The 20,283-nt window shown below is 36.0% G+C and overlaps 2 protein-coding genes across 6 annotated transcripts in view; one reads left to right on the forward strand and one right to left on the reverse strand.

Annotated features, from left to right (window-relative positions):
- LOC115214165 (heterogeneous nuclear ribonucleoprotein D-like-A) overlaps positions 1-1,491 on the forward strand; it is a 32,088-nt gene extending 30,597 nt beyond the window's left edge. For all 4 annotated transcript variants that reach the window (XM_029783246.2, XM_029783245.2, XM_029783247.2 and 1 more), the window contains one exon: positions 1,342-1,491. Coding sequence is in view for 1 of the 4 variants with exons in the window: in XM_029783247.2 (XP_029639107.1) it covers positions 1,342-1,373 (32 nt within the window). In the remaining 3 variants the exon portion in view is untranslated. The remainder of the gene's footprint in view (positions 1-1,341) is intronic.
- A 144-nt stretch (positions 1,492-1,635) lies between these two features.
- Positions 1,636-20,283, reverse strand: part of LOC115214150 (serine/threonine-protein kinase SMG1) — a 185,790-nt gene continuing 167,142 nt past the window's right edge. For both annotated transcript variants that reach the window (XM_036504994.1, XM_029783223.2), the window contains 10 exons: positions 17,997-18,121; positions 17,415-17,493; positions 15,412-15,537; positions 13,730-13,828; positions 13,051-13,235; positions 12,123-12,214; positions 10,956-11,075; positions 10,087-10,143; positions 6,470-6,576; positions 1,636-2,685 (listed from right to left, as the gene is read on the reverse strand). In XM_036504994.1, the coding sequence (XP_036360887.1) occupies positions 2,608-2,685; positions 6,470-6,576; positions 10,087-10,143; positions 10,956-11,075; positions 12,123-12,214; positions 13,051-13,235; positions 13,730-13,828; positions 15,412-15,537; positions 17,415-17,493; positions 17,997-18,121 (1,068 nt within the window). In that variant the 3' untranslated portion in view covers positions 1,636-2,607. The remainder of the gene's footprint in view (positions 2,686-6,469; positions 6,577-10,086; positions 10,144-10,955; positions 11,076-12,122; positions 12,215-13,050; positions 13,236-13,729; positions 13,829-15,411; positions 15,538-17,414; positions 17,494-17,996; positions 18,122-20,283) is intronic.

Raw genomic sequence — 20,283 nt, forward strand, 5'->3', positions numbered from 1 at the left:
TTTGTCTTTTTTTTTGACTTTCCAATTCTCTTAACCCCATTTCCCCCTCAGTTCTCGTCTCTGGAATGGCTCTTCAAGACTGGGGTCATATTATTAAATTGTGTAGTGGATCATGTGTATTTTACCTATTACCTAACACATTTTTAACCTGGGGAAAATTTGCATGAGTTTCCTCTTCTATCCACCAGTTTGTTTGTTTTTTTTTTTCCCCCCCTCTTATTTTATTGAAAGAAGGAAATAACTTCCTTTTTGCCCTATTGTCTACAGCCCTCCTTGTCTTGGCATCTAGCTTAGGTTACAGGCTTGAAATTGAAAATATGTATCTATATATCTATACTGTAACTTTTTCCATTTCTTCTATCTCTCCATCTTCCACTCAGTGCTGCTCTATTCTTTTCCTCCTGTTTTGAATTGGATAGTTTTGGGACGAATGAAAACAAAATGTAGTAAACAGGGGTTTGCGGCACAGTTGACTTCTGAGCCTCCAAGACAATTGGTATTGTGTGTAATTCTGCTGCTGCTGCTGCTGGCATGTCTGGGTGTTGTTTCCAGTGCCAGTGTCAGAAACCTAATGTAGGCCTGGCACAACTTGAAATTTATTTTTCTTTTATACATTTTAACTTAAAAGTGAAATTTGGTTGGCTTTTCAGTTTTCTTTAACTTTCATTGCTTAAATGCATTTATACCTTCCCCTTCTAAAACATAAAAAAACCCTTCCCCACTACAGTGACTTTCTTTGTATTTGCTTTTTCTTCTTTGTTTGGCTCCAAATCAACTGCACCAAATGGTTAGCTCTTTGTGCTATTACAGACACACATGATGCTGTGTGAATGTGAAATAATGCTGTTGCAAATTCTTGCCCCTGCCTAGAGTCTCTTCAACTAACTGTCTGTACAAATTCAGCAACTCCATTTGTTTGGAAGTTTGTTTCAGACACATGGGTGGTTTCTATTAATTCTCAACATTGTTGAATACCCGTCCAAATCTTCAGTCTCCACCCACCGACATATTAAATATGAAATGCTAAGACTGGTGGTCATGGCTGAAATAGAACTGGATTTTATATTTTCAACACTAAGGCACTTAGTTTTTAAAATGCTATCAGGTGGTGGGGGTCAATATATTATGTACCAGTAACATACTAGGGTTTGTATATATCCCTCTCTGTTAGTGCCTCATCCAAAAAATGTGAATTTTTTTCCAATTTTTCATGTTAAATAAATTAATTTTAAATGCAAGTTAAATTTTACAAACATTTAAGAGTGTGAGAGATTACAAAATTAGTGTTTTGCTTGGTTCTTTTCCCTATTTAATCTTGTTTCTTGTAATTTTTTTTTTCAGATTGGAGTCATAGCACCCTGACGAAACCTTAAGTCTATGTACAGTCATCCAACATCAGATCATCATGAAGTAGTAATCACTTCCCATTTCCGGCTGGACTTTATTCTGCAGCAACACTACTGCTTCTCATAATAAAAATGTTTTACAGAACTCTTTTTTTTTTATTATTTATTTATTTTCCACTTTGAGGCCTGGATATGGTTTCTAACCCCTTGCATATTTTGACAGATTTATTTCTTAACTGCTCTTTCCAGAAATATAGCTAGAAATAATTTTAATAAAATAAAAACCTGAAATTTTATTAAAATTTTTATTGGCTAAATAACTAAAGTTACAAATTGAGTGTTAAAAAAAAGAGAGAGAGAGAAATAGCAATGTGTGGAAGTTTAGGCAAATATTGATAAAAGTAAGTAAAATGCCCACTAAAACTGTTGGTGGGTGGAAGATAACATGAAAGAAAATCAAGTAAAATGTAAAGATATAAAGCTGTTTGTTGGTTTGGAGATTTCCAAACCAGACATGCTCTGCCTCTCTTTACAAATAAAGCAGTAGCGTGAAGAGGCAGGCTGACACCAGCTTAAAAGAAAGGGATTCTCAGGGTTAAGTGAAACTAGCAGGAGGAAAGAAAGTAAAATCTAAAATATGTGCAAACTGTACTGAAAGTTTCTAGGGTCTTCAAATTCATAGATTTAAAGTTTTTTTAATTTTTTATTTAGTCTTCATAGATATGCAGCACTTAGCTGCTAGTAGCTTTTTTGAGGTGTAGTACTAGTTGGGCTAGGTACTCCTCGCAAATTTAGCATGTTGATCAGCTTCATTACTCAAAAGCAAATGACTTTATATTAAGAGGCCCTTCGGCCGGGCCTGCTTTCTTGGGATGGGTTTGCTCTTGCCATTTTTGTTTTATATTTTTCTATTTCTGATGGTTACACGTGATGAGACTTCGTAATAGGGCATGCAGCATCACAAGAAGGCCATAGACCAATTTGGTGAGTCTATAGCTGTCATGCATTAGCATAATCTTTCTTCATCAGAGGGAGTAGTGTCTCTCTTAAACCCAATGCCGCTTCTGCATTCAGTGGTACGTACTTTGCACACACTCTCAGACACACATACACACACGTGGTGTTGGTAGGTACTCTGCTGATGCTTCCAGTGGAAATCACACTGTTACGGCAGCACACTGATGCGGTGGGATTCAGGACACTTGAGGATACTGCTTCGATGAGTTGAAATCAAATAGAGGCAATGCGTGAAGTTCCAAGTTCAAACCCAGGGTGTCCAGCCTTCATATAAGACAGCTAAGTTGTCCAAATTGGTTGCTTCCTTCAGAACAAAATCCACCTGTAATAACAATGAGTCCATTAGAATTACCAACCTTACAGTTAAATCATTGACAAATAGTTGGTGCTTTTAAAAGCACTGGTTATATACACAACAAATATTTTCAATCATAATCATTTTAACATCCACTTTTCCATGGTTGCATGAATTAGACAAAATTTGTTGAGGCAGATTTCCTACAGCTAGATGCCCTTGTTGCCAACCCCTACCTGTTTCTAAGGTAATATTTTCCTTTGATTAAATCTGTTTTCACAGGATATTAAAAGTGAAAGCTTTAGCATAATTGTGACACATGTATATAAACACAATAGGCTATTTCACTTGCTATCTATCAAATCCTGTCACAAGGCCTTTGTAGCCTCCAGTCAACCAAGTACCACTCAGCCACTTCTACACCAATGAATTGCCTTCATCCAACCTAATTTAAAAATTTCTTGTTTGATGGGATGAGGCATTATAGCTTATTTCAATTATTACTGTCAGCTATTAAGTTGGAGCACTGCAAGGTGTAGTTAAGGCAAAACTAATTTAGTTGCATTTCCCAATAGCTACTTTCAATTCTTTGCTGGAACCAACTTTGAGACATGTACATCACATTGTGCTCCCCAATTATCTAGCCTTTCCTGCAACCCCCACTCTAATCAAGTTTAAAGAATAAACTTGACTAAAATAATTTTGATTCGCTGGGGAAGAAGGTATTTTTTTTATTTATCAGTTTTATATAAATGCAGTTTACAATGATTTCAATTCCTTTCTATTTTAAATGCAATTCTACATCATTTATTGCCTGTTTTCCATGCTGGCATGGGTTGGACAGTAGCTGAAGGACTGTTTTGGCATAATTTCCAAGGCTGGATGCTCTTCCTAACACCGACCCTTTTACAGAGTTACTGGGTGCATTTTATGCAGCACCCACACTTTTACTTAGCTTGACATGTTTTTTTCAAGCACAGCTAGGAGTCTTGGTCCCGTCATCTCTGAGTCCCAATGTAGATCCTTTCTTACTACTTCATCTCACATCTTCCCTCTACAATTAGAGATTGGTAGTTCTTGATGCAACTGTCCTCATACATTATAATAGGCATTGATACATTTTAGACAGTTGGCAATTCATTTGCAGTATGTTTTACCTCAACCATTTTTTTACCTATGGAATCCTTTGATTTCTATTTTACTATATTGAACCCCTAGCCATTTGATGTTTAAAAAACCCTATTTTTGTAATTGTATAAAAAAATTGCCAAACTATTTTGTGTATTGCAGAAGTATAACCAATTTATTGTACATAAAATTTTAACAAAATCTTTTTATAAACCCACAAAGGCCAAGTGGACCCTTGTTCAGAACTACTGTTATGACCTGATAAGATTGAAGTGTTTTTTTTAAGGAATGTAAACAAAATGTTTTTCAAATATTTTAGCACAAATCACAACTGTATGTCTACATTGCCATAAAACTAGTTGGTTCAACAAAATAAGTAGAAATGAGCTCAAACTTAGCAAGATGAAATATTGGCATTTAGTTCATTTCATTGCTTTACTGTTTCTGCCATGTACAACAATGGTTTCTAACAGTAGCATGAGGTCACATTTATCAGAAAGGACTCTCTACATTTCCTACTTACCTTGTACCTCGAGGGTCCACACAAAATACCTCATTGACTCTTTTTACTTCTTCCCAGCTCCTACACTGATCATTTCCCACTCTCTTCTAAACTGTGATTAGCTATGTGAACCCTCTACAGCCAGAAACCTCTTCTGCTCTGGCTCCTTCTTAGATGCTTTTAATCCTGCTCTTCTAACAAAGCCACCTCTTGGAGGCAATCTCACAATAGTGCCTTTGACATGAAAGAAAGCACCCAGTATATGCTGGAAAGTGGTTGACATTAGGAAGGGCAAGTGGACATTGGAGCATGAAACTTGGACATTAAATGTTGATAGTGATTTAATCCACTTCAATATTTAAGAGGTCGTTATTTTACTGGCTCAAGGTGTCACCTAAAAATGTTTTCTAACATCAACACACAAACAATAATATTCTTAGAATTATGAAGTTGACTGAATCAGCTCTTCTGTTCTTTGACATGTAATTTCATAGTAACAAGATTCTATTGCAATAGAAGTGGGGTCCATGTCTCTGTAATTGAAATTTCGCTGACCAAATGAACCCTTCTGATACCAGCCTGCCAAAGACTCCCTGCTTCTATGACAGTAGCTTTTTATATAAAGGGATCTACATTAAAATTCCATGTTAATTTATGTCCCCAATTATCAGCTCAGTAAGATATTTTAGTAAATTCTTTATTTTCAAAATTAATTGAAATAAAGAGTGTGTAGATAATCAGAAATACAGTAACAAGAGGATTAAATAAACTTTACTTTTGTTTTAACATCTAAGTTTTTGTTTTCTTAAGCAAAATGGTTTGAGAAATTGTTTTTACAGCTGGATGCCCTTCCTATTTGCTAACTACTCAAGCACGGAATGGAACTTAGTTTTTGTCTTGTCATGCAAAATTAAGTAAACAGAGCTTGGAGACTGTCTCAACACAAGATAATGCATGATTAATTCAAAACAATGTGAACAAACAAGTATCAAGTTTGATAGAATTTGAATGCTAAAGGGTTAGACATGTTAAATTTCTAGAAAGTTAAATCTATGATTCTTTTTATTCTTTATAGTCTGGGAATTTGAACAGTTAGTAATCTAGGAATGAATTGGTTCTACCAGGTTGACTTGTCTTTATACATTTCAGGAAAATCAGACCATTGATAAACTAAGAAAGCTTCTAGATGGTTGTTCAAATTGTTGGAAATCTCACTAAATCCCATTCTTCTATCTGAAAAGCAGGAGGACAGAAAGTAGTCTCGTATATAACCATCATTGTCATTGTTTTAATGCCTGTTTTCCCATGCTTGCATGGGTCAGATGGAAATTCTATGGCTGGATGTTCTTTCTGCTGCCAACCCTCACCTGTTTCCAAGTATGGTGGTATTTCCCCTCCAGGGCCAGACATGTTTTCATGGAATATCAGAAACGAAAGATACCACTCGTATGACAGTGACTCATTTGCAACTATCACATGACAACACTAACACACATGTGACAGGTTTCTTTCATATTCTGTCAACCAAATCCACTCTCAAGGCTTTTAGTTAACCTGAAACTGTAGAAGGAGACACTTGTGCAAAGTGCCAAGCAGTGAGACTGAACCTGAAACCATGTGGCTGGGGAAGCAAATTTCTTAACCACACAGCCAAGCGTGCACCCTTACTGTTCCTGAAAAATAAAATGGAAACGTTATGGCTGGTATGTCTTTGATTGTAAGCCTGCTCGATCACTACTAAGCAACAACAAAGATCTTGATAACTATTCTTTAAGGATCTTGGCCAGTTTTCATAGTCAATGAGAGATAATTTAAGCCAGGCAGAACAGAGCAAAATTATATCAAAAGGAAACAAGTGGGTGAGGTAGGGGGGGGGGGTTATTTTGACAACAAAGATATTTTGTTGGAAAGAATAATCAAAGAACATGCAGCATAATAGGTAAATAAACTGGGTTGCTTACCAGGCAGTCTGGGTTCTAATTCCATCAGGTGCTTATTTTACCAAATTTAAATCCAGACCCTATTTTAACCTTAAACTGGTCCACAACCCATCTACCTTCGTTTACTACCCATAGACACCTCTCTACCGTAAAGTTTAATCATCAGTCACAGTTACACACAACTGCCTTCTTTAAACAGTTTCTTTCAAACTATAACGAAGTTTGAGCAAGCTATTGTTACCTGTTCCTGAGCAGTCAGACGTTTATTAGCATCAGGATCACGTCCATCCAATTTCATCTTTACTCTCCGCCACACGCTTACAGCATAGGAATTGCGTTCTTGGATAGCTAGAAAGATAAAGGTAAATGTTGCATGAGTGTGTGGGTATATATATGAAAATATATATTGACAGAGATAAAACTTTAAATACATTTTCACATTTACTGCTTGCTACTCTTGTAATATCTAATGAAATTTTACAGTGAAAATTTTAATTTGTTATTTCTTCACATAAGAATCAAATCAAGGTGGATCATTTTACTGTATAGGACATTTGTGCATGTGTATGTATACACACACACATATATATATATATATATATACACACTGTATTAAAAGAAAGACCTGGAAAAAATGGGACAAAGTAGGAAGCAAGGAAGAATATAAAGAAACTGCTATAGAAGGGGAAAAGTGTTCCACATTTCAAATGGTTGTGCTACTCTGAATCAAAATGCCTTAGTGAGACTGTATATGTAATAATAACAGCTTATACATCCTTACTGACACAAAAAAGAGGCCTGGAATTGCTAAGAGGTTGTGGAACAAAAAGAATGGGAGAGAGGAACTGTTCTAAGTAGACCTGACAGAGGGACTAGCTGATCCATTAGGGATGATCCCTGAGACACTGAAAATATCAAAGGGAGTTGAATTTGCTAGTCATTTACATATAGTGAATCAGGTAAGCAGGGAAAGGGTCATCAAGTGATTGGTGTGGCAGTATCATCCTCAACAAGAGAAAAAGAGATGCTTTTGAAAGATGGCAACTCCAGAGACATTGAACTAATACAACTAGTTAAGAAAATCAGTTTAGATGAGATGCAGTTTGGGTTTGTGCTAGGACAAGTTACTACAGATGCCCTCTTTCTAATTCTTAATGTGCAAGCCACTATACCTGAAATTCTTTGACAGAATACCACTCTGTAATCTAGTGGTTCATGAGAAAACTTAGTGTAGATGAATGTTTTATGAGAACAATGCAAGCCATGAAATAAAATGCTGTCAGCAAGGTGAGAACTGGTAACAAGTTCAACAAATTTAGACTGAAGGGAAGCTCACCAGAGCTTGTTTCTCAACTCCCTCCTGTTTGTTATAGGTCTCCAGAGTATAACAGAAGTTTAAGACTGGCTGTCCACGAGAACCGCATATTGATGTCTTAGTTCTTGCAGTTGAATTGGCCAAAAAGTTAGAGAAATTCCAAACATAGAAGGAAATAAGACAGGACTATTACCTTCTGGAGAGTGATCCTGCTCAATATGCAAGAGAGGAGTAGGTAGGTATGTCAGGATATTGCCAATGTGTGGGTGCACAAGAGATGCAGTGGGAAAACAAGCTGGCTGACAGAGATATTGCATAAACAGCAGATATGCTCTTTATGCAGCAATAGCTCCTGTAAAATAAATTCTTTCAAATACTCAAAGGACTCCCTAGATAAGTTCTGCCAACCAAGCGATCTAATTATCTGTGCTTGGAGTGTTCCAAAAGAATAATAGCCAAAGTAAGAACAGGATGGAAAATATTCATGAGAACTATTATCTCTGCTGGTAAGAATTCTCTTAGGAGATGGAAAAATTATATAAGAAGTGCAACATTGCATAGTAACAACATATCAGCACTGAATGTGGAGGACATGAAAATGCTATAAAGAGATAAGGCATGCCTGCTCCATTAGATGTGTGATGTTAGTGGGCATGAACGATAGAACACAAGTGAGCTGATATAAAAAAAACTGGATATAAGAGGAATTAGATGATGTTTTTAAGAGAGAAGATTGTTCTGATATAGATTTGGCATACATGTGGAGGATGACAGTTGTGTTAAAGTGTGAGTAATCCAAATAGAAAGAGAGGGCATGGGAAGAAGTGGTGAAAACTGATTGCAGCAAATTAAATCTTATGAAGATGATATGGGACCATAGCATGTGGCAAGACATCAAAAAACAACCATAAAATGATGGAAATAGATCTACCAAATCTAGTTCAATGTAAGGGTGTAGCAGGTGATGTGTAGTGTAATCCATAATGCAGAGACTGTACAAGCAATGGGAGTGGGTTGGACTCTGCTCTAGAAATTTCTTTTACACCCAGCAAACAGATAAACCTTGTAGCTAGATACTCATCCAATGATAAGTGATAGAGCTTTTTGGTAATTTGCTGTGTTAGAGAAGAAATGTCAAGCTAAGTGAAATCGCAGTCATGGCCAGTGCTAGTGATACGTGAAAGGCACCTGGTACATTCTATGGCGTGGTTGGCATTAAGAAGGGCATCCAGCTGTAGAAATCAAGCCAAAATAGAGTGGAGCCTGGTGCAGCTCTCTGGCTTACCAGTTCTAGTCAAACTGTCTAAATTATGCTAGAATTGAAAATGGCTGCTTAAATAATGATGATGGTGATCTGTGTATCATAATGTATATACACCTTAGACAGGTAAGATATTGCAGTTTTTATCCGAGATGAAATTTCTTATAGACACAACACTGTTTCTGAAATCTATGTCCTTTTCTACATGTTTTGTTCAAGATAAACGTTTCTAATATAATTGCAGGACCATTAATTTAGCAGGAGGGGAATAGTCAGTTATATTGACCCCAGTACTTGACTGGTACTTGTCCTAGCAGAGGCTAGCAAGAATTGCCTGATGCATTTTGACCATGTCAATTGCAAATACTCACTTTCATAGCATCAAAGCATTACTGGAAACAGGGGATCCAATAGGATTTTAACAATGGAAAAGGTGAATGAAATTGATATGATAAAAGGGAAACATTGATAAGAAGTTGGGGTATTGCAGAAACACATGGGTGGTGGGCTTTCAGATGAAAGGCTGATGTAATATTTAATGTGCAGTCTCTGGGAGAGAACCATAATATGAATAGCAAGAAAATGTGAGGGAGACGCCTGTAGGTTAAGACTTGGATGAGATAGACAAACACAAAGGTTAACAGAAGACATTGCTCAACATCTGATAACTTAAATATTTTGATAGAAATTGTTAGAGAGGAAATGCTGGATGCACTTCCTTTCTTAGATTACTCCTTGCATGGGAGTAGCACTTGTAGTCAGTCAGGCAAACTGAGGTAATTACCATAAAAGAAAAAAACAACCCTTGCCAAAGAGCACAGCACATTGTCTAGGAGTCTTCATGACTATCTGGAAGTTAAGAGTAGCAGAATTAATGGAGGAGTAGAAAAGATAGGGAAAGAAGGAAGGTGTGTGTGTGTGTGTGTGTGAAAGATAAAGACAAGTTGTTTGGCTGGAATCAAAGTAAAGGGTATGTGATGACCAAGGGTGTGTTTTAGTATAAAGTTTTCTTTGTACAAATATTTTTCAAACAGAAACTGAACCTCTGGTCACAATAGCAGCCAAATCTACTTTTTACCATGTTAAAAATAAAGACCATATGTTATACATTGTAAAGTCCCAGACTTTAAAAAAACAAATAATTTCTTAAAATGGATAAGAGCAAGAAATATTAATCCCATGGTCTGTTCATCAAACATAATGTTAAAGTGGAGTTGATTGATGTGACACCAACAAATATCTGCTTATGCTACTTTGAGACAAACATTGAAATAAAACCTACCTTTACCAGTACGTGGATCCCTGGACACTTTTTCTATTTTTTTGACACTGCCAATATCTAAAAGAATAAAAACAAATTTTCACAGATGAACAAATGAATCACTAATTAATTTCAACTTATCCAATGAGTTTATATTTAGAACAGCAACCAATCATTATATCTAGGACAGTAGCCTGTCATATTCAGTCCATTATTGTACTTAAGACAATGATTTGTCATTAGTAAAGTAAACCTAATTAGATTATTTGCCAGTTCCAACAATGAGTATTTTAATTATTAAACAATGAGACTGTTTAGTAATTACATCATAATGCAAGTGACTGTGCATTTCAGCTATCTCTAGCCTTAACGTAATCCTCCAGTAAAATGTACATGATGGTCTGCGCCAAGGCTGACAATTTTTAATTACAGGTACAAATCCTACCAACAAATCTCCACAAAATTTACTTCAGCCCATTTTCACCAATGAAGCTTGAGTCTATCTAACACTATGGATGGTAACACTTTCCCCAAATGCTTGCACTGGGAGTGAACCTGCAACTTCAAATTTGCAAAGCAAACTTCTTAACCATCCATTTGTGCCTGAGTGCTTGTTAGACCATGTGACATGCAAATGCAACCAAATTTTACAATATGGCTGTAATAGTGACATGTAGCCAGATGGACTGTATGACTGGACATTGTTTACACTTGATTGAGATTAATATACAAACATACCCCCACCATCTCTACACCACCACCTCCTCCCCTTCACTACCACCAATTCTACACCACCTTTATCCCCAACCATCTCCACCTCACTTCAACCATTATCTGTTTTAGTCCCATCCAAGTAAATAAACAAAAGAAAAGAATAAAATGTATTCTACTTGATTTAATTGCTACTCCTGATTGAGGAGTACCTGGAGGAGTTCCAGTAAACAACTCTCTCCCAAGAGGGGTCATCTTTTTCAGCAGACAAGGCTCTTTGTCCAATGGTTTCTTCAGGGCTGAAACATAAAATAGGTGTGGTTAGCGGCCTGGTTGGTGACCGGGGTTTAATGCAAGGAGTAGAAAAGCAGGAAAGTAGATGAGATAGGAGGGGGGATGAGAAGGAAGTGAAAGAGAGAGAAAAAAAAAGAGAAGTATAAGGTATGCATGTGTATAGGACAAATAATGGTTGTTTGATTGGCATCAAAGAGGTTAACATACGACAGACAAAAGGAGCATTATTTGACTGGAATCAGTATTGGTAACAATATAACCGAGAGAATAGTTGATGGCTAAAAAGGTACCAACTGGAATAAAAGGGAGTATTGTATTTTCATGAGTATAAGATGCACATTTTCTATAAAAAAAAAAGAAAAAGCTCTGCATCTAATGCAGTCATATTACGGATGCCTTAGGTTAGAGAGCTGATTGAGTGTAAGTTCTATGGGAACAATATTGAAAAGGTGCCAAATTACAGTCTGTTAGCACAAACTCATGGGAAATTGCTTATGGTGCTTCGGCAATTACATGAAGAGGTCATGTCATTTCTTTCGACCTCCTTCACAAGGATACATAACCCACATCTGAGAAATGCTAAATTTTTATCTACTTGTGAACTATTTGCAACAAGTGGATGACAACAAAATCATAGCAGTGGTGCACCACTCTAGTGGTGGATGGCAGTAATACAAAATAGACAAAAATACAAGTTTTACATCCTGTATAATAATTCTCCTAATCGAAACATAACCAGCTGTACATCTGATTGGAAAGTGGATAAAACTGAAATATGATATAATTGTGTAACATAGTTGATTTACAATAAATTTATGGTTTCATAATTTATCCCAGTATATTTGTAGTTACATGTATAGAAATATACATTGTTCCCTACAAAACCATGTTAAAATATCATTCAGTAGGTATGATGAAACGTACTAAATTTGTTTTTTTTTTCCCCCACAAAATATCCATGTAAAATGAAAGGGCATTTTGTGCAAGACTGAGTCCTATACATTAGCAAATATGGTATACAGTGGATAAAGCTCTGTAATTTAATAACTTACCAGACACAAAATTCATTGCTCCATTTTCTTCATCGTCCCAATCCTTCTCAGAGATAAGTGGGGGAGCAAAGGAAATCAGGTTATCATAAATTCTGTAAAGAAACATAAAGCCATATTTCATTACTAAGAACAATGGAAACTTGGTTTTAATGATGTGAGTGCAGCAGCAGGTTTGAACATTTTGTCAGTGAATGTATGAAGTGTGCAAATGGAAATATGTGTAAGGACCCACAACAACAACAACATATTTCACTGTAAATTTTAGAGGGCTACAACTGCCCTAAAATTAACCAATGTTAGTTTGCAGTTGAGACTTCAACCCTTCTAGTGAGTATATAAAATAGCTTGGATTTATACCAACGTATTTGGTTTATATATATTTTTATATATATATATATATAAACACACACACAAACTACACTTTAACAATTGTGCCACCAGTAATTACTCACTGTGTAATAAAATCACATCCTTTTAAAATAGTGCCAGGTCCACAAACTAATGGCTACTGACAGTGTTCATCTGCCACATTGATGTAATGAATCTCCAAAACTATAACTATGTATGTTCCCTCCACTAAATGAAAAATAAATAAAGGACTGTACTGTTTCATGTTCTTGGGCTAGTCTCCTACCACTGTCTCTTAGTGCATTCACTCAGGGAGCAGGTACTTGGGTTTTCTGAGCCAATTAGCAGTGACAGCATTGTATCCACAAGGAATCACTAATCCAAGCACTGTCCCCTATATATCCATTTACTACTAACTAGTGTATGAAGCCAACTAATGGCATCTGTGGCACATGGTATTACCAGAGCAACATACCTACCCAACTACACCAACAACAGATCCATCTAACTTCAACAGCAACATATCCACCAAACTACAACAGTGATACAGCCATCCATTCGACTAAAGTGACATACTTACCCAATAGTTAAGGTTTTCAAATAGTCAATCACTTTCTCAGCGTTCCTCATATCTTCCTTGCAAACATCTTCACTGACAGCTAGTTTGAGGGCCATGGCTAGGTTCTCAGAGAAACTCTTGTAAGTTGATAGGTAATCTCGAATGCTACCAGGTTGTGGTGTGGTGCCATAATCTTGTTCTTCAAGCTTTAAAGACATATTTAGATAATTCAAATTCTCACTCCCATCTCACACAAACAACATGAAATAGTTATGATCATCAGAGAGTTTAAACACATAGGTAAGAAAATATCAGAGGAGAGTACCGTTACTCTACCTCAAAAAGTGAGGCTCTAGTCATTATAGTCATGATGGTGGTGGTGGTGATGAAGAGGCAGTCATTAAGGATGTTAGTGTCTTTGGCAAAGAATATACTGGAATAACTTTTAAGGTTTTGTTGCATAAATAAATTCAAAACTTGAAATTTTAAAACATGGCAAAACCATGCCCTTCCCAAAGTTGTTGTCAACTTAAAAAACAGACTTTGGGAAATAAGGGTTTAACTTGCCTATAACATCAACACCGATCACCATTATACACCAAAGACTCCAATTCCTACAGCCACTACACATCAAAGATAGCAAATTCTATTGACACCACACACTTAGCAAATCCATACAGCACAGAAGAAAGGAAATTACCTTTGCTACTGACTTCAGAATGGTACGGATCTCTGACATCAGCTTATGATGGGAAGCCACTATAGCCTTGATGGCACTGACTTGGTGGGTTAAATTATCCTGAAAAGGAAACAAAATATTTGTTATGATACAAAATGTGACTGACATGTAGAAAATAAATGGCAACTCTCTACTCTATTAGCTATAACAAATAATTGTTGGAAGGTTCACACATCAGACGTAACATTTTCTACAAAGTAAATGTCACAAGTACATTCTATACAAATGCTAATGAGTCAAACAAATTAACCACCACATGGTTGTTGAGACTAACAGAAATAACAGTCATATCTCCTTCAACTCAAATTGTAGCATCTTCAGTTAGAAAGGACATATTGAACTATGCAGAAAAAAAAAAAAAGCTGAGGTTGTCATACCTGCAACTCCATTTGATCACGCGTCAGATGTATTAGTGCTGACTTGGGACTTAAATAACTAGTAAGAAGTGTTTGAAATCTATGGTGATAAGTGAGCGTGATGAGAGTGACGGGGGGGGGGGTGTTAGATGAGTTAACAATCATGTCTATGGTTGTAGGGTGCCATACTTGTGCGTTCTGTGTTGCCACTACGTAAGCTTGTGTACATGTATTTTTTAGACCAGTGTTTCTCAAACTATCTGTTATGGTGTAATGACAGTTTTTTTTTTCAGGGACCAGTAATATTTCTTAATATTGATTTACACCACAAACAATATATATAATGAATATAATAAAAATTGATATTTTTTATCTTATATTTATTATGTAAACAAATAATACAATATTACACAAGCATTTTATAATGCTTCTTTCTTTTCTGGAAACTCGCTGCGTATCAGCAGTGTCCATAGACCACCACTTTGAATAGTTTACACAACCAATCAGAATGTATACTGCATTAAAAGACTGGATTAAGTATAGACATATAGGTGCTGTTGGTAGCAAGGGAGAGAACCGGATTGACAAAGGTTTTCCCGTTGACTGGAAGTCGGGTCTAAAAGCGTTGGTCAGTGCATGTGAAGAGAGCCTGATGTATAGAATGGGTTTCAGTTTTGATGTAGTGTAGATTTAAACGAATTTAGAAGGTCAAGTAGGAGTAATAAAATTAAAGAAAAGACAACAGTAGAACTATATCTAACTCTTTTACTATATTTATGTTAAAATATACTGCGCTTGTTGCAATTAATTTTGACAAAAAGTGAATTTAGTAAAATAACTTTGCCATTATTAAACTGGTATTCAGACCATAAATTAACAAGAAATTTTGATGGAAGCTTTTAATTTAGATTGCTTTAAATCATGAAATCTGTATGATAAATTCAGGGCAATCTCAGGCATGTTAATATCAGGTTTCAGTAGATATTTGCCCACCTAGCTGAGTGGTTTGCTAGCTTTAACATAAATCTGTTCTCTTAACACTTTTGTTACCATATTTCTTTTGAAATATACTGCCTTTGTTTCAATTAGTTTTGAAAAAATAAAAAATTTAAAATAACTGTTCTTATTAAGCTGCTGTTTAGAACAAATTAGCATGAAATTCTAATGGACGGTTTTGGTTTAAGTCATTTTATAACAAGCAGTTTGTATCATAGATCCAGGGGTAGTTTCAGGCAGGTTGGTATCTAAAGGGTTAAAACACAAGGAGCAAAAGAAAACACCTGTTACCTTGGCAACGTCCAAAGATTCTTTTAATCTATGGAATTTGGATTTCACTTCCAAAATTTCCTCAGAAATAGTCTCTAGTGTAGTCTTCACATAGTTTTCGTCAATAGGCTGTCCATTACATGGAGTCTAAACAAAAGAAATGGTTCAGCAATGAAAATACATTTTCAGAGAATTCTACAAATTGTATGTGAATCTGAAGATTTTCTAGAATAGTCTTAACCACATTACCAACTTATATTTATATATTTATTTTTTTCCCAACGTTTTCTCCATAGCAAAAAATATTATAGTTGTTAATATTACCTGAAAATGAAACAAATGTTGGTTGTGATACAAAATGAAGACAACTCCTCTGTCTCTATGGCAAATAAATTGCTGGACGGTTCACACATTAGGTTGAATATTTTCTACAAACTAAATGGCACAGATACATTTTATACAAATACCAATGAACCAAATAAAGTAACCTCTATATGATTGTTCAGATGAGAAGAAATAGCAACCAAATCTTCTCCAATCTTAAAAAATGGACATATTGGACAAAGTATTCCTAAATATGCGAAAACGCTGAGGCGGTTATGGTAGGAACACCTTTGACTTACCAAGTACAGATTTTGGAATGGCTGACCCATTTAGAGTTCAAATCAGTAGTCAGTGTTTTCATTTGTTTTGGGGCAATAACTGCGGAGTTTGCGTAAGTACTACGTCATCTGAGAAAGTCACCAGTTGTAGACTAGTATCTTATCTACAGAAAGCTTTACCTTGCATCTGCTCCAATATGAAGAGCAATCCTTAAAAGAGGTTTAAAGTTACATTTTCACATTATTGGTGCATGGTCAAATGGTTAAGGAGTTCAATTCTTAATCATAGGGTTCAAAGTTTGATCCCATGTTTGGTACAATAACCTCAAGCTCACCATAACCTGATCAACAAAAATTGGGTCAACAGAAACCCCATGGAAGCAAATCAAGAGGACTGTACTTGTGGTCTGCAAGCCCCAATCTTATCTCAACGCTGTCACTTGATATTGCTGTGTTGATTCTCCTTGAATTTTACATTAAATGGTGAAAGTGTCTGAGAGATATTCAGCCACTTATGCTATAGTACAAAGAACTTGTTGCATCAGAGGAACAACTAGAACCCTGATCTGTGGAAACCTATGTGAAATACATTAATAAAATTGCTAGAATTAAGGTTGTCAATAGGTGTATGCATGGTTGTGTGAGTAGTTAGTCTGCTTCCTAACCACATGGTTTTAAGTTCAATCCTACAGAGCAGCAACTTAGGTAAAAGTCTTCAATGGCTCTGAGCCAACAAAATCCTTGTGAATAGATTTGTTAGGCAGAAACTAGAAGAAGCCCTGTGTGTGTGTCCATCTGAAAATCACATTGCTAGGTAGTGATATTGATGATGTCTCTCCTGCCAACAATAAGGTGAGTGGAATAAGAAATCCCTTACTTGAAAACCAGGTAAGGATTAGTGACAGGAAGGGCGTCTCTGTAAAACAGTGCCTTAACAATGTATTTGTCAAACCCATGCTATCATGGAGAAAAAAAAAGTGTTTGAAAAATTAATGGATGAATTTATTCATTAAACAGAAGTAAAGGCAGAAAGAACCAAGACCATTATTGTAATTTGGTCAAACTAATAAATCAATTAATGCTAATGAGAAAATTTAGAAACTATATATATATATGGTTCGACCGGGGTCTGGGAAGCCAGAAGGCTGCACCAGGCTCCAGTCTGATCTGGCAGTGTTTCTACAGCTGGATGTCCTTCCTAACGCCAACCACTCTGTGAGCGTAAAAAGCATCCACTACACTCATGGAGTGGTTGGCGTTAGGAAGGGCATCCAGCTGTAGAAACACTGCCAGATCAGACTGGGGCCTGGTGCAGCCTTCTGGCTTCCCAGACCCCAGTTGAACTGTCCAACCCATGCTAGCATGGAGAACGGACGTTAAACGACGATGATGATGATGATGATATATATATAGGATTGTCACCTTGGTGAGCATCAGCAGCTCTTCTTGATCAGTTACAGAACTTGCAGTGGATTCAGCAAGCACACAACTTTCTCGACATCTGAAATGGAGGAAATACTATGTGGGTTAAACATGGTATCCGAGGGAAGGGAAACAATTTAAACAAATAACGAGTGTGTGGACACACTGCATGTATAGTCTACATGTGTGTGTGTGTGTGTATGTGCATGTTTGTATTGGGTTTCTATGTGCAAGGAGTGTTTGATGCGTATTTTAAACAAGCTATCCAAATATAAGGACAACCCCTGACACTAACATATTGCTGAGATATCTTGGTGAGAGAATGGAAGGTTGAGAAGAGCATCACTTGGACACTGAAGTGTAAGAAAGTTTAGAGAGAGAGAAAGATGGAGTAGTGTGGAGAGGCTTATAGAGGGTGATGTATAGAGAGATAGAAGAGCTAGAGGGGCAAAAAAATGAGAGAGATCAATATAGATAAGAAAGTGACACAGCAAAAAAAACCAAAACAAACAAACAAAACAGCAACAGAAAGTAGCAAATAAATAAGTATATATATATATATGAGCAAACAAGAATAATTACCTGTTGATCAAATTCATAAAATTATTATCAGATGTCAAGGCTTCAGGCGTGCGAGTGCGGAAGGCTTCGAAATGCAGGATACCTTGGCACATAGTCACTACATCAGAGGCCAATTTACTTTCCATCTGGAGTAGAGAATGGTTAGAACACAAGAATGACAACAAGGAGTTGCAGTTGATATGGTACACTGAATAATTAAGCAATACAGAACATAGATAAATAAACACATTAACAACACCTAGGGGGGTTACCATATACTCATACAAATAACAGCCTGAGAACAAATGAGACAGCCTCTATGTAGTTGTTCAATCTGCTAGGAATAACAGTGAAAATTCCCTAAAATCACGCTTTTTACATTAGATAAGGTGGTGTAAAAAGTATTAACAGTATAGTTGATGGAAAGTACCTAGGGAATGTTCTGCATATTAAATTACATGGAAAAGTATAGGACAAGCTATTACTTGTAGTAAAGTAAAGAATAAGAAACTTTTTACTTAAAATATTGCAGCAAAGAATGCCGGTTCTTCTAATTTATCCCTCTTTACAGTTCTCATCTTTTAAATTTATTGTACAAAACTGCTCAGCTAATTTGTAAGTTTTTCTAATTAGTTACTTTTTTCTGTATTTAAGGTAGTAAATTAGCCAAATATTACTTAAATAAGTATAGTGTTATTAAGTGATAATAAGGTTTCAATTTTTTTCATGTTTAATTTAAATATATGTTGTGATTGAATTATTTGATATTACCCATCCACACCAAATTAATGGCAGGGATTTTTACCATGCTGTTGGTTGCACCATGGCTCACCAAAAGTTACAAACAACAAAATCCCAAAACCATCAGTTTACCAGGCTCACCTTAAGTAACCTAATTTTGCAATATTAGGTCACAGGAATTCATTAAAAAAAAAAAAAACGACAAACAAACAAACAAAAAAAAAAACACAATGATTCCGGGATTGAGGGGAGAACCCCCACCTCATTTTTTCCGAACCAAAAAATAAGGGATTTGCAGCGTATTAGGTCAGGGTACTTGATTCCACGCAAAAAATCAAATTTTTTTTTTTTTGTCTTAGTGAAAATCATGCGGGTGTTAATAAAGAAATTGACCATAATGTTCTTATTTAGCCTCAATAAACATTGGAGCTGCAAATGTATCATCAAAGGCATTCCAGCCTTCAGCAAACTGTCTTTTTAGGGATAATCTAGGACATTACATACAATGGGCATCTAATTTAGGAAGGGGGATACTTTGGCTGCTATTTTTAGTATGTCTAGCGACCAGGTAGAGGCTCTTTCATTGGTTCAATTGCATGATGAGATTTTTTTTACACATATATCTAACATGTATATATATTATCAACAGAAGTTAGAGTCAAAAGGTGAGAGTTTCGTGTATTGGCACTTATCAAACACAAATTTGTCTATTATCACTCTGTAACTTCTGAAGAAATAACTTCTAAAACACAAGATTTTGTCAAAAACATTAAGAGTAAATCCTGTGAAACATTCTACCAGTATCAGAAGTTTGAAATTGTTTAGTTAAAAAAAATTAATTAAATAATCTGTACGTCTAATTAAATAGATCCGAAATTGATGAAAGGCAAAGTTAACCTCAGCGGAATTTGAACTCTGAATGTAAAGACATACGAAATACTGCTTCTAAAATACAAAATTTTGTCAAAAACGTTAAGAATAAACCCTGTTCTATGTGACATATTCTACCAGTATTGGAAATTTGAAAGTGTTTAGTTAAAAAAAAAAGTTAAATAATCTGTATGTCAAAGCTGACCTTGGGGAAATTTGAACTCAAAAAACGTAAAGACAGATGAAATGCTGTTAAGCATTTTGCCCAGCATGCTAACATTTCTGCCAGCTCGCTGCCTTAGAAAGTAAACATTCATTTCAGAAATATATTCCTTACTAGCAGAATTGCTTGAAAGTACTGTTAATGATTGCACTGAATTATGATGATTATTCAGGCAAATATTGATATAAGTTTACGGTGGGAGATAAGGACTTAACGATCAAACGTGTGCCATTGCATTGTTTTGGGGGAACCAAATTTCTGATGAGCATTATAGGGGCACCAACTTCAAGTTTGAGAAAGTGTGGTGGTAGTCCGGGGTGCTCAAAGGAATTGAGTACCTCTATTGGATAGTTGATGACGTCCTCTGGGTCAGGAGTTGTATCGATAGACTGATATACATAGACTTCCCCAGGAATGAGTTTTAGTATTTCATCATTAATATGGTGAACAGTTTTATTCCTCGGGGCCAGTATA

This window comes from Octopus sinensis, linkage group LG7, assembly GCF_006345805.1.
Source record: "Octopus sinensis linkage group LG7, ASM634580v1, whole genome shotgun sequence".
Taxonomy (NCBI): Eukaryota; Metazoa; Mollusca; class Cephalopoda; order Octopoda; family Octopodidae; genus Octopus; species Octopus sinensis.